At 66.1% G+C, this 16,151-nt stretch overlaps 1 protein-coding gene across 5 annotated transcripts in view; it reads left to right on the top strand.

Annotated features, from left to right (window-relative positions):
• RAI1 (retinoic acid induced 1) overlaps window positions 1-15,687 on the top strand; it is a 107,332-nt gene extending 91,645 nt beyond the window's left edge. For 4 of the 5 annotated variants that reach the window (XM_082373061.1, XM_082373057.1, XM_082373059.1 and 1 more), the window contains 4 exons: window positions 680-6,200; window positions 9,942-10,035; window positions 13,876-13,925; window positions 14,245-15,687. In XM_082373061.1, the coding sequence (XP_082229187.1) occupies window positions 696-6,200; window positions 9,942-10,035; window positions 13,876-13,925; window positions 14,245-14,259 (5,664 nt within the window). In that variant the 5' untranslated portion in view covers window positions 680-695 and the 3' untranslated portion in view covers window positions 14,260-15,687. Of the gene's footprint in view, window position 1; window positions 138-679; window positions 6,201-9,941; window positions 10,036-13,875; window positions 13,926-14,244 lie in introns of all 5 variants that reach the window. The other variant, XM_082373060.1, reaches the window with a different exon arrangement.
• The last annotated feature ends 464 nt before the right edge of the window (window positions 15,688-16,151 follow it).

Genomic DNA, 16,151 nt, shown 5'->3' with positions numbered 1-16,151 from the left:
GGAGGCAGGTGCCGCCGTCCTGCGTTCCTGGGAGTCGAGGAGGGGACATTTTATGCCTACAGTGGCTCGGCAGCCCCTAATCAGCGTCTGCTGGAAGGAACAGACAGATTCCAGATGGCATGGCAGTGATGGAGGAGGTGTGTTTGTGTGTGTGTGTGTGTGTGTGTGTGTGTGCGCGTGTGCGCGCGCGCGCGCGCCAGGCCTTGGTGAGTGGCTTCTGGGGCAGGGGCAAGCTGTCCCCAGCCCCCCGCACGCTGGGTCACGCCTGAACACTGCTGCGCTGGGGCTAGCTTACGGGATCCAGCAGCCCCAGGGGACCAGGGGAGCGGGAATTGCCCTGCTAAATGATTTTGAAATGGCAGGGAAGGGCTGTGGGGGAGGGAGGGGGGAGCCGGCCGGGGGGGGGGGCAGCTCCCCAGTGACCTGGCGCCGGGCAGCCGGGTCGCACCTCCCTCCTCGGTGGCCTCCCTGTACCCATCCCTGTCGGAGCGGGAATTACAGAGCACACGTCCCTGACACAGAAGTTGTCAATATGTGCACAGCTGGTGGGGAGGCTGCGGGAGCGGGCAGGGCAGGGAGGGGGGCTGGCTCTCCGAGGGAGAGGAAATGGCTCGTCTGAATCGCTCTCCCTCTGCCCCTCCCCGCCCCGCCCTCCCTCTCGCCCTTTCTCTTTTCACAGATAACCAGCCCGAGTCATGCAGTCTTTTCGAGAAAGGTGTGGTTTCCATGGCAAACAGCAGACCTACCAGCAGACCTCACAGGAGACATCTCGCCTGGAGAATTACCGGCAGCCGAGTCAGGCTGGGCTGAGCTGCGACCGGCAGCGTCTGCTGACCAAGGACTATTACGGCCCGCAGCCCTTCCCCAGCTACGAGGGCGGCACCGGCACGCCCGCCGCGGCGCGCGCCAGCAAAGGCCTGTCCTCTCCGCAGGCCCCGCAGGGGAGGCCGTCCTTCGCGGGCTACGCCGTCCAGGACGGCAGCCCCTACCCCGGCCGCTACTCGGGGGAGGAGGGCCTGCAGGCCTGGGGGGCACCGCAGCCGCCACCCCCGCAGCCGCAGCCCCTGCCAGGGGCGGTGGGCAAATATGACGAGAACCTGATGAAAAAGACAGCAGCGCCCCCCGCCCGGCAGTACCCAGAGCAGGGCGCCCAGCTGCCCTTTCGGACTCACACCCTCCACGTCCAGCAGCAGCTGCCGCAGCCCCCGCAGCCCCTGGCGTACCCCAAGCTCCAAAGGCAGAAGCCCCAGAACGACCTCGCCTCGCCCCTGCCCTTCCCCCCGGGCAGCCACTTCCCCCAGCACTCCCAGTCCTTCCCCGTCTCCTCCACCTACTCCTCCCCCGGCCAGGGCGGCGGGCAGGGGGCCCACTCCTACAAGAGCTGCACGGCCCCGTCCACCCAGCCCCACGACAGGCCGCTGACCGCCAACGCCGGCCTGGCCCCGGGCCAGCGGGTCCCAAGCCTTCACGCCTACCAGCCTGGGCGCCTCAGCTACGAGCCACAGAAGCAGCAGCAGCAAGCCCTCCAGAGCCGCCACCACGCCCAGGAAGCCCTCCACTACCAAAACCTCACCAAGTACCAACACTACGGGCAGCAAGGCCCAGGCTACTGCCAGCCGGACGCGGCCGTCAGGACCCCGGAGCAATACTACCAGACCTTCAGCCCCGGCTCCAGCCACTCGCCCGCTCGCTCCGTGGGCCGCTCCCCTTCCTACAGCTCCACCCCGTCGCCGCTGATGCCCAACCTGGAGAACTTTCCCTACAACCAGCAGCCGCTCGGCCCTGGAGCCTTCCCCGCCGGTCTCGCGGACCACAGCCACTTCATGCCCCTGCTCAACCCCTCCCCGACGGACGCCGCCGGCTCCGTGGACGCCCAGGCCGCCAACTGCAAGGCCCTGCAGAAGGACAAGCTTCCCGAGAGCCTGCTGTCGGACCTCAGCCTGCACAGCCTCACGGCGCTGACCTCGCAGGTGGAGAACATCTCCAACACCGTGCAGCAGCTGCTGCTCTCCAAGGCGGCCGTGCCCCAGAAGAAGGGCGTCAAGAGCCTGGCGGCCCGGACCCCAGAGCAGCACAAAAGCCAGCACTGCAGCCCCGAGGGCAGTGGCTACTCAGCCGAGCCGGCAGGCACGCCGCTGTCGGAGCCGCTGAGCAGCACACCCCAGTCCACGCACGCCGAGCCGCCCGAGGCCGACTACCTGAGCGGCTCCGAGGACCCGCTGGAGCGCGGCTTCCTCTACTGCAGCCAGGCCCGCGGCAGCCCCGCCAGGGTCCACGGCGGCTCCAAGGCCAAGCCCGAGTCCGTGTCCACCTGCTCCGTGACTTCACCCGACGACATGTCTACCAAGTCCGACGACTCCTTCCAGAGCCTGCACGGCGGCCTGCCGCTGGACAGCTTCTCCAAGCTCGTGGCCAGCGAGCGGGACTGCCCGCGTCTGCTGCTGAGCGCCCTGGCGCAGGAGGACCTGGCCTCCGAGATCCTGGGGCTGCAGGAGGCCATCGGCGAGAAGGCCGACAAGGTCTGGGCCGAGGCGCCCGGCCTGGCCAAGGACACCAGCAAGCCACCCTTCTCGCTGGAGAACCACAGCGCCTGCTTGGACCCCGTGGCCAAGGGTGCGTGGCCACGGCCGGGGGAGCAGGAGGCCCTGCCCGAGGCCCTGCAGCTGGAAAAGGGCAGCGGCACCAAGGACTTTGGCCCGGGGCTGTTCGAAGATCCCTCCGTGGGCTTCGCCACCCCTGACCCCAAGAAGACAACTGGTCCCCTCTCCTTTGGCGCCAAGCCCACCCTGGGGGCCGCCGCCTCGGACCCCGCCACGGCAGCTTTCGACTGCTTCCCAGACACGACCACCGCCAGCTCGGCGGACGGCGCCAACCCCTTCGCCTGGCCCGAGGAGAACCTGGGGGACGCCTGTCCCCGGTGGGGGCTGCACCCCAGCGAGCTCGCCAAGGGTCTGGAGCAGGGCGGGAAGGCCGCCGACAGCGTCGGCCAGGAGGACGCCCACGAGGCTTCTTCGGCCTGCCTGGGCTTCCAGGAGGAGCAGCCCTCGGGGGAGAAGGCCGTGGTGCCCCGGGACTCCCAGCAGCAGGAGGCGGCGGGCGGGGTGGAGGCGGCGGCGGGCGGGCTGCTGCAGTGTCCCGAGGTGGGCAAGGCCGACCGGTGGCTGGAGGACAGCCGGCACTGCTGCTCCGCCGCCGACTTCGGGGACCTCCCGCTGCTGCCGCCCGCCGGCAGGAAGGAGGACTTGGAGGCGGAGGAGTACTCGTCTCTGTGCGAGCTCCTGGGCAGCCCCGAGCAGAGGCCGGGCGTGCAGGAGCCACTGTCGCCCAAGGCCCCGCTGCTGTGTGGCAAGGAGGAGGTGGAGGCGGTGCTGGACCCCAAGGCCGGCTGGGGCTCCCCATGCGCCCTCTCTGGCGAGGCCGTCATCCTGCTGGGCCCCACCGTGGGCACCGAGTCCAAGGTCCAGAGCTGGTTCGAGTCCTCCCTCTCCCACATGAAGCCAGGGGAGGAGGGGCCCGAGGGGGCGCTGGCTCCGGGGGATCCCACCGCCCTGGCGCCGGAAGCCTCCCTGACCCAGAAGCCGAACAAGCCCGCTGTGCCCGAGGCGCCCATCGCCAAGAAGGAGCCTGTGCCTCGCGGCAAAAGCTTACGGAGCCGGCGGGTGCACCGGGGGCTGCCCGAGGCCGAGGACTCCCCGTGCAGGGCCCCGGCGCTGCCCAAAGACCTGCTGCTCCCTGAGTCGTGCACGGGGCCCCCCCAGGGACAGATGGAAGGGGCGGGGGCCCCAGGCAGGGGGACCTCGGAAGGGCTCCCCAGGATGTGCACCCGCTCCTTCACGGCCCTGAGTGAGCCCCGCACGCCCGGACCCCCGGGCCTGCCCACCACCCCTGCCCCCCCAGACAAGCTGGGAGGCAAGCAGCGAGCTGCCTTCAAGTCGGGCAAGCGGGTGGGGAAGCCCTCCCCCAAGGCCGCATCCAGCCCCAGCAACCCGGCCGCCCTGCCCGTGGCCTCCGACAGTAGCCCCATGGGCTCCAAGACCAAGGAGACAGACTCGCCGGATGCACCAGGCAAAGACCAGCGCTCGATGATCCTCCGGTCCCGCACCAGGACCCAGGAGGCCTTCCACTGCAAGCGGCGGCGGGCCTCGGAGAGCCGGCTCCCCAACTGCCGCGCCACCAAGAAGCTCCTCGCCAACAACCACCTGCCCGCCACGTTCAAGGTCGCCGGTAGCCCCCAGAAGGAGGGCAGGGCGGGCCAACGGGCGAGGGTCCCCAAGCCTGGTGCAGGCGGCAAGCTCTCCGATCGGCCCCTCCACGCCCTCAAGAGGAAGTCGGCCTTCATGGCACCTGTCCCCACCAAGAAGCGCAACCTGGTCTTACGCAGCGGCAGCACCGGCGGGGACACGAAGGAGGAGGGGGCCGAGGGCTCTCCCACCCTCTTCAAGAGGATGACGTCTCCCAAGAAGGCCAAGCCCACCAAGGGCAACAGTGAGCCCACGGCAAAGCCGCCGCCCCCGGAGACCCCTGACGCCAGCCTGAAGCTGGCCTCACGGGCGTCCGTCCAGGGGGCCATGAAGACCAAGGTGCTGCCCCCCCGGAAAGGCCGGGGCCTGAAGCTGGAGGCCATCGTGCAGAAGATCACCTCACCCAGCCTGAAAAAGTTCGCGTGCAGAGCACCAGGGGCCCTTCCCGGGAGTCCTGTGAGCCCATCCCTCCCCGAGAAGGACCGTGGGCTCAAGAGCGCAGGGGGCAGCCCGCTGGGGGCAGAAGAAGGTCTCTTAAACGTGAGCACTGGGCAGAAGTTCCCAGCAGCTTTGGGGGCTGATCCGTTATGCAGAAATCCAACCAACAGATCCTTAAAAGGCAAACTCGTGAACAGTAAGAAACTGTCCTCGACCGACGGTTTCAAAACTGAGGCCTTCACGTCCCCAGAGGGCCTACTGCCTGGGGGCACTGCCCTGGCACCTAAGAAGAGAAGCCGGAAAGGCAGGGTTGGAGCCCTCGGACTCCCCAGAGGCTCCCTGGAGAAGAGGCCTCATCTCGGCCCAGCTCTGCTCCTGACGGCCAGCAGCATGCAGGGGGCCAGCGAGGACAGCTCTGGCGGAGGCGGCAAGAAGCCAAAGACGGAGGAGCTGGGGCTGGCCTCCCAGCCCCCTGAGGGCCGGCCCTGCCAGCCCCAGGTGAGGGCACAGAAGCAGCCTGGCCACGCCAACTACAGCAGCTATTCCAAGCGGAAGCGCCTGACGCGGGGCCGGGCCAAGAACGCCACCACCTCACCCTGTAAGGGGCGTGCCAAGCGGCGGCGGCAGCAGCAGGTGCTGCCCCTGGATCCCGCAGAGCCTGAAATCCGCCTCAAATACATTTCCTCCTGCAAGCGGCTGCGAGCAGACAGCCGCACCCCCGCCTTCTCGCCCTTCGTGCGGGTGGAGAAGCGGGATGCGTTCACCACTGTATGCACTGTTGTCAACTCCCCCGGAGAGGAGCCCAAGCCCCACAGGAAGCCTTCCTCCTCCTCTTCATCCTCTTGCTCCTTCTCCTTGGACGCGGCCGGGGCCTCCCTAGCCACGCTCCCTGGAGGCTCCATCCTGCAGCCTCGGCCCTCCCTGCCCCTCTCCTCCACCATGCACCTGGGGCCCGTGGTCTCCAAGGCCCTGAGTACCTCTTGCCTTGTTTGCTGCCTCTGCCAAAACCCGGCCAACTTCAAGGACCTCGGGGACCTCTGTGGGCCCTACTACCCCGGACACTGCCTCCCCAAAAAGAAGCCAAAACTCAAGGAGAAGGTGCGGCCAGAGGGCACCTGCGAGGAGGCCTCGCTGCCTCTTGAGAGGACACTCAAAGGCCTCGAGTGCCCAGCTGCCGCCGCCGCCGCCGCCGCCACCGCCACCACCACCGGGAAGCCCCCCAGGCCTGACGGCCCAGCCGATCCGGCCAAGCAGGGCTCCCTGCGCACCAGCGCCCGGGGCCTGTCTCGGCGGCTGCAGAGTTGCTACTGCTGTGACGGTCGGGGGGAAGGTGGTGAAGAGACAGCCCCAGCTGACAGGAGCCGCAAGCACGAGTGCAGCAAGGAGCCGCCGGCAGAGCCTGGCGGGGACACGCAGGAGCACTGGGTGCACGAGGCCTGTGCCGTGTGGACGGGCGGGGTCTACCTGGTGGCCGGGAAGCTCTTTGGGCTGCAGGAGGCCATGAAGGTGGCCGTGGACATGGTAAGAGGCCAGCCCAGCCGGGTGGGGACCTCGGGTTCTGCAGGCAGGCAGGCCATTTCTCTATTCTCTAATGCTACAGTCTGGCCCAAACATACCACAATCACAAGTGAATACGTGGGGAGCTCAGCCGGAGCGCGGAGGCATTCTCCAGGCTGAGGCAGGACGCACCCGCCCACCCCCGCCCCAGACCTCCCACTGTGGCCCTTACTGCCTGCTCGGCCCCGCACCCGCCACACACGCCCTCGGCCGCTTCCGGCTGCAGCACACCCCACCCAAGCCCCCCAGCACCCCTGCTCACCTCATCCGCTGAGATGCTCAGGCCCCAGAACTGCACATCCGGGGGCTGCCTCCGTGGCCTCTGAGGTGCAGCGGGGCCTGCGGGGGAAGAGCCTTTCCAGCAACAGCTGGCTGGATCGTGAGCCCTTCGGGGCAGGGCGGTCCAGGAACCTCTCCTGCGAGGCCCCAAAACGTCCCTGAGGAACTGCAGTCGCCGAGGGCTTGGTTTAGGTCCCAGCGCTGCCCCTCGCTGTGTGTCTCCAAGAATATAACCTAACCTCTCTGTGCCTCCGTTTTCTTATCTCTAAAGTGGGCATGATAGTCCCCTGTGGAGGGGCCCTGAGGATTATGTGTGTTCACACCCATAAAGTTATTACAGCCGTGCCTGGCCCGTCCACGTGCTCCGTGACTATCTCCTGGGGCCAGTGACAGCGGCGGCCAGCCGGATGACACTAGCATGTCGTCTCAGCAGTGTGACCATTACTCCGATCACCGCGGGGACCCCCAATCCCCTCACTCCCTGCTGCCCAGGGGTGGGGTGGGACTCAGCACTCTCTCCTGCGGCCCGTGCTCCTGCCCACCGCCCTGTGCCCGTCCCACCTGTTCCCTCTGGGTACCCCCCCCCCCCGCCACGAGGAGCAGCCCTGTGCTGGGCTGGGGGGTGCCACTGGGCTGCCCACACCTCCCTGTTTCCGGCGCCTGACCCTCTCCATGCCGGGTCCTCCAGCCTGACAGCAGCCCCAAGACCTGGAGCCCTCACCCTTACCGCCTCTGGTCTCCTCCCCTCCCTCCTGTGTGTCTGCTTCTCTCCCTCATCATCTGCCTCCTTCCCAGCGGCTCTGAAATAGGTTCAGGTGTCTCCCGCCATTAAAAGATAATACCAAACGCTCAGATCACCAGGCCAGCTGGCGGCCACCTGCGGCCTCCCGAAAGTGTCCCCGGCCCGCTCTGCCGGCCTGCACTGCTTCTGCACCTTGTCCGAGCGCAGGGGGCCAACCCCCTCTTTACCAGGTCACCTGTTCCAGGCGCTTTGGTCTCACCTCACTGCACCAACCTCCTATTGGCCTGTGGAGGAAGCCGGGGGTCCAAGTGGCCTTGTGGTTTCCTGGCGTCACGCGGCTGTTACATAACGGAGCTGGAAATTGGCCCGGTCGCCCCATCTCTGCCCGCTGTGCCATCCTCCAAAAATGGTCCAGCGGCCTCCCACCCTGGGAGCATCCCTGGGAAGGTCAGAACAGGGGTGGTCAGCGGCCGCCCTGCCAGAGAGGTGGCCTCAGGCCAGGCGGGGGCTGGCAGCCTGGCCAGCCTCAGAGGGGCTCGTTAAAGCAGCGCCCGCACCTGGAGGCCACCCGGAAAAGACGGGCGGGGTCTGGGGCTTCCCAGCTCATGGTGCAGCCCCTACCCACTGACCAGCCCAGACCTCCGTGGGCCGCCCGCCCGCCGAGGCCCTTTCTGCCTCGGAGCTCGGTGGTAGCGTGCAGCCTTGGAGTCAGGCAGACCCCGGTTCCAATCCCAGCTCTGCCCCAAGAGCCAATTCCGTGACCCCAGCAAGTCACCGTCCTCCGGGAGCCTCGGGGCGCCGAAGCGCGTCAGCAGGGTGGGGCTGCGGGGACGGCCGGACCCCTGCCTTCACCCCCATCAGCACCCTGCTCTCTGCACGAACAGAACTTCTGCGCAGGCCCTCGGGGGCTCCCCTCTTCCTTCCGTGTCCCTTCCTGGGGGCCCCTACGCACCTGCCTGCCCTGAGCCGTGCTGTGCCCACCTCCAGGGACCTCAGTTTCCTAGTCTGCCCAGAGGCTACCTCTCCCCACAAACTCCCAGGCCCCCCATCACCCACCCAGGGGAACACCTCAGAACGTGGGTGCTGGGGTCGGAAGGGCCCGAGGCCTCTCCGTACCTCCGTTTCTCCACATCTAAAATGCCTGTCTCAAGGGTTTGGGGGCTTCGGTGCAGGCGGGGTGACGTGAGGCCGTCACCAGAGGAGCCCACTGTCGCTGTTTAGCCATCAAGGGCCACTGTGGGTGGGACACTTGGGCCCAGTGTGGGGGCCACTCCTGCCCCATCACACCTTTGCCCCAGAGCCCTAGGAGGCTCAGTGCTGACCAGAAGGAAACTGCCATCCAGAGGCAATGAATGTTCCAGACCGACCCCCAGCCCCCATTCTGTAGCTCCCACCCCAGCTCAGCTCCAGAAGGAGCATTCCCAGGCGTTTCTCAGGCTAGGCCCAGGAAGGGTGGGAGAAGACTCATCCCTGGCCTCCCACCTGCTGGGGGTGGGGTCCCCATCAGTCCCCGGCGTGGGAAGGAGCCCATCCCTGCCCCCCACCCCGAGCAGTGAGGCACCATGACCACCAGCTTGTGCCCCAGCTGGGTTGCTGAGCTCAAAGCCCGTCCAGCTTCTCTTGAGCTGTGTGCCCTCGGGCAAGTTACTCGGCTTTTCTGAGCTCTTATCCCTCACCTGTATAAAATAAAGTCATGCTGACGCCATCGGGGTGTTCTGAGGAGGCGGCCTCCACATGTGCCTGGTGTGTCACGAACTGCAGTTACTGGTTTCAGTGGCTTAGCCTCTGGGCGGGGGCCTGCACCCCTCCCCTCCCCTCCCTTCCCCCTCCCGAACCTCACTCCCCCGCTGCACAGGGGGTCTGCGGGATGTGGGGACCAGCCTGCCCCTCCCCAGGCCTCAGGTTTTGCTTCCAAGGGGCTTCATGGCATGGCCATCCTGTCCTGGCACGTCCCCCTGCAGGCAGCTGGGCCCAACCTGGGGTAGCCCCCAGGCTCAGACCACGGTTTTGGCTTTTGAGAGGCTGAGTGGGCAAGCTGCCGTGCCGGCCGGCCTAGGGTTTACATGAACCCCGCGTTCAGACGCCGGCTGTTTCCTCCTCCTGGGTCCTGGGCAGGGGGTGAACGGCCTCTCCGAGAGTAGAGGCATCCGACTCTGGGTCCAGTGCTTGTTCTGCGCCCCCAGAAAGGGTAGGAAACTATACTTATCACCTTCACCTGGAGTGAAGTGGCGTCCATGAAAGCTGCCCACCCGGAGGCTGTGGGGAGGAGCTGGCAGGCGAGGGCACAGCCGGGCGGTGACTGGCCCTGTGCGTGGGCATCCACTGGGCACACGGAGTTGCTCATTTAATCTTCACGACTGTCCCATAAGGCAGGCGCTGTCCCCATTGTACGGAAGAGGCTGGAAGAGCTGAGTTGCTTGGCTGAGGTCACGCGGTGCACGCTGGCTGAGCCAGGGCTCGCCCGGGCCTGCGGGATGCCGAGGCTTACCCACAGGATGGTTGTTTTCCCGCCCCAAGAGCTCCGCCCACCCAAGGTGCCAGGCCGGCGGCTGCCACAGAGCCAACCCTGTGGACGTCCGTTCTGAGCCTCCCTCCAGCTGCCTTTCCAGGGCCCCCTGGGAGGAAGGGGTGGGGGCTGGGCCCCTCGGCTGCAGACTCACCTGTCTTCCCTCTCTCCTCGCCAGACTTGTTCCAGCTGCCAAGAAGCCGGGGCCACCATCGGGTGCTGCCACAAAGGATGCATCCACACCTACCATTACCCGTGTGCCAGCGATGCGGGTAAGAGCCAGCCCGAGGGGACTGAAGGTCGGGGGACACAGGCACAGCTCCTTGAACTGGCCCCACTTGACCCACTGGCTTCCCTCTTCTCCTGCCCCAGCAATTCTTTACCTTCTCGTGTCTCTGGGCTGGGCCCTGTGCTGGGCAGTGCTGGTGACAAGGAGACACATCAGTCCCCAGCCACCTGCTGGAGGAGTGTCCAGAAACACAAACTACAAAGTGGAAAGCTGCATGTGAGCTGCCATTGCCGAGGGGTGCCTACAGCTGGGGAGGGTCTCAGGCCTCCAAGAGCAGGGCTACTGAGCTGGGCCTTGGAAAAAGGCTGAATAGGAGTTCACTGGCTTGGAGAAAAAGGAGAAAAGATAGTTCAGTAACAAAAACTGAGTGAGACGGAAGGAGAGGAAGTTCAAGACAGACTCCCCCTGGCTCCACGGCACAGCGGTGGAAGGTTTAAGCAGGACGGTGGGCCCTGGAGTCAGGACCAGGCCCTCCTGCACCTGCCCCGTTCTCTCCACTCCCTCGCTCACTTGACCCGAGGGCATTTATCGAGCACCTACCATCACCAGGCAGGTGGCACACTGACGGCCTGGGCCAGAGAGCCCGGAGCCCCCGATCCTGGTGGCATGCTTCAGGTGTGGACTGGGTGAGTCCACCGATGTCTCTGCACTCGGTCCCCCACCTGTGAAGCGGAGGTTACAGTCATGTCTTTTCTGCAGCTGTCTGGAGCAGGGAGTGAGATCACAAGCATGGCCCGGAAAGGATAGCCCCGGTCCGATTTGGGGGGCAGCCCCGGTCCGATTTGGGGGGCAGCCCCCGCGATCCCTGTCCCCCGCCCCCTGCTGCGCTGGAAGAGGGGGAGGTTATCGCGACCCTGTCGCACGACGACAGGGCAGAGGCATCTCCCGGCAGGACCCTCCCTGCTCCCACCGCCCGGGGACCCCTCTTCCCACCTGAATGCCAGCCAGCTCCTGGCATCAGCCCGCACCGAGCCGCCCCCAGGAGCACACACGGGACTGAGCAGTGACGGTTCCTTGGCGAGGGCTGAGGCGCTAGCACCTCAGGGAGGGAGCCCGCTGGAGCAGGACAGGGGGCTGCTCTGGCTCCACACCCTGCCCTGAGGGCCGTGGGAACCGGATTTTAACGTGGACTCCGCCACTTCACCAGACCCAGGGCCTGACCTCCAGGAACAGGTGCCGCAGGCTGCAGCTCTCCTCCCGCAGTGATTAGGTTCGCGCCTGCGCTCTGCCGGCCCCACGCCAGGCCTCGCACTGTCCCCAGCGGCACCTTCACAGAGAGGCTGCCTTACCCGTGGCCACAGCGCTGCAGGAACAGGGCCGGGGGGCGACTCACTGTCTGGCCGGCTTCACGTCCTGTGCGCTGTCCCCTCCGGTGTTGCAGCTTCCCAGCCTCCTGGGGGGCTCATGTCTCAGTGGGACAGACAGGAAAACCTTGATCCTTGCCTAAAGTTATGGAGACCAGACAAAGAGAGACTGTGTGCTGAGGGAGAGATCCATCCTGAGTTGGGAGGGAATCCAGGAGGGCTTCTAGGAGGAGGTGACATTGGAGCCAGTCCTCAAGAGGTCAAGGGAGGTGGGCAGGAGCTGGCTTGTGGTGAGACATATATACCAGGCTTGGAGCGATACAAACTGTTTCCAGTGATGTCTTTGAGGGACTTCCCATATAGGAGGGCTCTCTGTAGGGCCGCAGGAGGCAGATGAGATGCCGGCCTGAGCAGAGCTGTGACGGAGCCCTGAATTCCGGGGAGAGGGGCTGTGGGTGCAGATGGAGCCTGTGCCTCAGAGGCTTTGCAAGCACAGGAAGCAGGGCCATGCTGGGAGGAGGGGGGAGAGGGAGGCGGCCAGCGTCCCCAGGCCAGCGAGCAGGCCCGAGGCAGGGCAGGCTGTGCCGCTAGTGTATTAGCCACCGGACCTTCCAGGCCCAGACTCCAGCATGTCTCAGGAGGGTGCGTGGGGGCCGGTGGGCCCTGCCGCATGCCAGGCTGAGCTCACCCAGGTGGCCGTGGTCAGCCAGCAGCTCAGCTGAGGCTGGTGGACCCAGACGAGCTGGGGCCCCAGCTGGGCCAGCTCCTCTCTGCTCTGCATGGTCTCCCCACTCCAGCAGGCCCAGCTGGGCAGCCCCCTCTCTCCTTCACAGAGGGGCTGCGCAAGGCTGGGTGGGGGGGTGGTTAATCCCCACACGTGCAGCTCCCTTTGGGGTTGAACTTGAGGCATCTGCCTAAGGGGTGGAGGGTTTGGCAGAGCCCGGAGGGGGCGGTGTGGGGGAGGGGCATGGAGGGGGTCCAGTGGCCAGAGAAGGGGGCAGAACTAGTGAGCCTAGCAGCCAGAGGGGAGGGGGACCCGGCTCCAGGCAGCAGGGGGGGGCGGGGGGAAGCCAGGGAGTGAGCTGGGCAGGCAGGAGCTCCCGGCAGGCACCCAGCCCCTGGTCAGCACCTTGCACCGGCCTGACCCTGGTCTGGAAGTGCGGTTCTCCGTGGGGCTCTCCAGGGGTCTGGGCCGGGCCCTCAGACCGCGGGGCAACAGAGCTGCCCAGGCCCACTGACCCTGCGCCCTCTGTTAGGCAGCCCACGTTGGAGCTAGTAAAGCGAGCACCAGGCCCCGGGCCACTTTGTCAGCTGGGCCCTGGCTCCCCAAGTGCAGACACCAGGAGAGGGGCCGGGGGTGGGTGACTGGCCCTCCCTCCCCACGTCCAGAGTGGCTACTGGGGGCGGCTGAGCATGATGCCTCTGGAAGTGCCACCCCCCCACTCTTTGCTTCCGGAGCCCCAAGCCCTTGACTGTAGGGCCCGCGGGGCGCGGGCCCCGTGGGTGCAGCGGGCCAGGGTTCAGGCCAGTGCTCTGCCGAGTATGACCCAGGACGGCTTCGGGCTTACTTGAGCGTAGGGAGGGGGAAAACATGAGCCGCCTCAGGCCTACGGCAGTTTCCAGGTCTGAGACCCCGGCTCTGGAGGCTACCCAGCCCTGCTCCCCACCTGCGCTGCCTCTAGCTGCCACTGTCCCGGTGCCGCGGCAGAGCCACCCCCAGTGCTACGAGGACCGGCTTGGCTGCTTGTGGGTCTGGGGTTTCTTCAGAACAGCGGCCCACAGGCAGGGGAGGGAGGGGGATGAGCCCAGAAGAGGTGCAGGGGGTGACGCAAGGGGACTCCAGGGGGAAAAGCCAGGGCCTCCCTAGGTGGCAGCAGGCAGGGCAGTGGGGCCTGCTCGGCCATTCTCTGCTCCCCCAGGGCGGACAGTGCCATGGGCACTCCAGTACCTGCTAAGATTCACTCAGACCCGGGACCTCCATCCCCTCCTCTCTCTGCCCCAGTGCTCAGGTCAGCCTGCCCGGCTAGGCCCCCACGGGAACAAGCCCACAGCAGACACACAGGAGCAGTGGGCGGGACGCCCATTTTACAGATGTGAGGACCAAGGCTCAGAGAAGTGGCTGGGGCTGGAATCCAGACCTGTGGCCACACGGCCCAGTCCCAGTTGGTCAACACACGTTCACTGAGCACCCCCTGGGTGTCAAGACCTACCTAGGGGCTGGGACCGGACCACCAGGAGGGAGTGACCAGTGTGGCCCAGCAAAGCACAGCAGGGGAGGGCGAGGGGGAGAGGCTTCCCCATGATAAAAGGGGGTTCCAGGGGGAGGGGAAAGGAGAGTAAAGGACAGATAGGACAGCGGGGCTGGAGGGCTGACGGAGTTCGGATTGGGTCGGATTTCAAGCAGAGGCTGACTTACTCTTTGAAAAAAAACCCTGCAGCTGAGGGCGTCCGGGGCGGTGGGCCCCCCTCCCGGCCGGACAAGACGCCGTTCTGACCGCACGAACTTCTCTTGCTCACAGGTTGCATATTCATCGAAGAGAACTTTTCTTTGAAATGCCCCAAACATAAGGTGGGTGACCGCGAGCCTCCCCTGGAGGGGCCCAGGCTGGAGAGGAGCCCCCGGCGCAGGGCTGCCGGCTCCGGGCGGACCAGGCGGGGGCGGGTCGGCACGCACAGGCCCCGGGCCACTTATATACCCCCGCACGTGCGGGAGGCGGGGCCAGCCCAGGGCGGGGCGGGGCACGGGGACCGGCCTACAGGCAAAGCCGCAGGTGGGGCCTCGCTCTGGAGGCGCGGGCGGGGTCGGGGCTGAGGGGCGGGTCTGGAGGAGTTGACCGCTCGGCAGGTGCCCCGCAGTCAGCAATGCGCTGCGCGTCTCTTCCTCGCAGATGCTGCCATTGTAATCCACCCCCGGCCGGAGGAGCCGCCGGATCCCGCCCGCCGCCCGCCGCCCGCCGCCCGCCGCCCGCCGCCCGCCGCCCGCCGCCGCCGCCGCCGCCGAGGAGAGGAGCCGCCGGCGCAGCCCCCGGGCCTTTGCGCTGCTTCCGGCGCGGGTCCAGAGCCGATCCTTGATCCGGACCCCGGATCTTGGATCTGGCCTCCTCGGGCGGAAGCTAGTGGTCCCGGGTCGGGAAGAAAACAGGTTCCGGATCCGTCTGCTCCCGGAACCGGACGGCACAGGGCCTTCTCGCCCCCATCCCCCGGCCAGGCTTGGAGAGGGGGAGCCCGCGGAGCGGCCAGACTCCTTGGAACACCCAGGCTCCGGCGTGGGTGGGAGGCCTTTAGCCTGGGGACACGCTTCTCCCCTGGAAGTTTCAGGACGACCTGGCACACATTCCACGTGGTCGGTAGTGGCACGCAGCTGGGCACCCTGCGAGTGGGGTGGGGTCCGAAGAGGCCGAGGCCGGCTCCCCTCCAGGACGTCTCTCCTGGAACGCGGCTGGGGGCGGGGGGAGCCGAAGCCTGTCCGGCGCAGGAGGGGCCGGAGGCTGTGCGCCCTTCCCTCCCAGCCTTGGCGGGTCGGGAGGGCCGGGGGCCTGGGGCCCGTGCTCAGGGGATGCGGGCTCACTGGGCGTGGGCCGGACTGGCCCCCGCTGGCTTCTGCTCGTCCCCCTTCCAGTCTGCCCCGTCCCCGGAGCCCAGCCTGGGAGCGCAAAAGTAAAAGTCGCGACCAGAGCGCACCCCCGGCAGACGCATGACCGACCCTCTGCACGACCACCGTCTCCGGGGGCCGCAGCGCCACTCGCACGGGAGCGGAGACAGCGCTAGATCCATGTCCACACCTGTGTGCCCCTCTATATATATGTCACATAGAATGTATATATGTTGGGAACATGCTCGCTTCTCCCGTGTGTCGCCGCCGTGCGTCGTGTGCCCCTCAGCACGGGGCCCTTGCCGGGAAGGGGGCTCCGGCGCTGCCTCCCTCCCCAAGCAGCCACCACCGCCCGGGCCAGTGCCCGCGAGTTCGTCCGCCTGTCCGTCCGTGTCCTCAGCTCTGTCCACGCTTCGATAGGCCTGACGCAGCCCCAGCCCGGGGCCGCCCTAGCAACTTCCTGTACATATAACTGTAAAACGGTGAACGTGTGTATTATATCTGGCCTCGTTATATAGTGTATATATATGTATACATATACATATATATAATATATATGAAGACTGTAAATGTTAAGACGACTAGTGTTCTTATTAGTATATTGCTTCACACTGAAGATTGTGTGTATCGAGCTGTTTCTAAAAGATGTTTATTTTCCTTAAGAGTAAAAAAAACAGTCATTGCATTCAGAAAAAAAAAAAAGTCAATAAAGATACAACGATTGTTTTGGAATTCTGCAGCCCGTGGATTCTGACCAGATTCTGCTGGGAGAGGGGCCAGGCTCTGGGGGAGAGGGTTGTAATGGAGGGGAGGGGAGTGGAGGGCTCTGGGGACCTTACTGCAGGTACAGGAAAGAAGCCCTTGCTGCCCAGCCACACCCACGTGACCTCCGGGGAGGGGACAGCTGTCCAGGGGACAGGGGTCAGGCAGGTGAGACTGACACCCAGACACACAGGGAGACCCAGTTTGTAGCTCCTGCTGTCACAACAGATCCCCAAAGACATGGAGCTGTCCTCCCATGTCATCCCGGGACCTGAAGGGAGCAGAAGCTGGGAGAGGAGGCAAGTAGGAACAGCTGAGACCATAAGGACCCTAAGGGTTAGGAGATGATATAGCCCAAACGTGCGGCCCAGTGATCAGTGGGACCCAGGTCAGCTGGAGGGAATAAAGCCAGGCCTCCCAAACCGAAAAGCAGGTAGGGAT

The sequence above is a fragment of the Balaenoptera borealis genome, assembly GCF_965194805.1.
Source record: "Balaenoptera borealis genome assembly, chromosome: 20".
Classification (NCBI taxonomy): Eukaryota; Metazoa; Chordata; class Mammalia; order Artiodactyla; family Balaenopteridae; genus Balaenoptera; species Balaenoptera borealis.
This window is presented reverse-complemented; position numbering and strand designations above follow the sequence as displayed.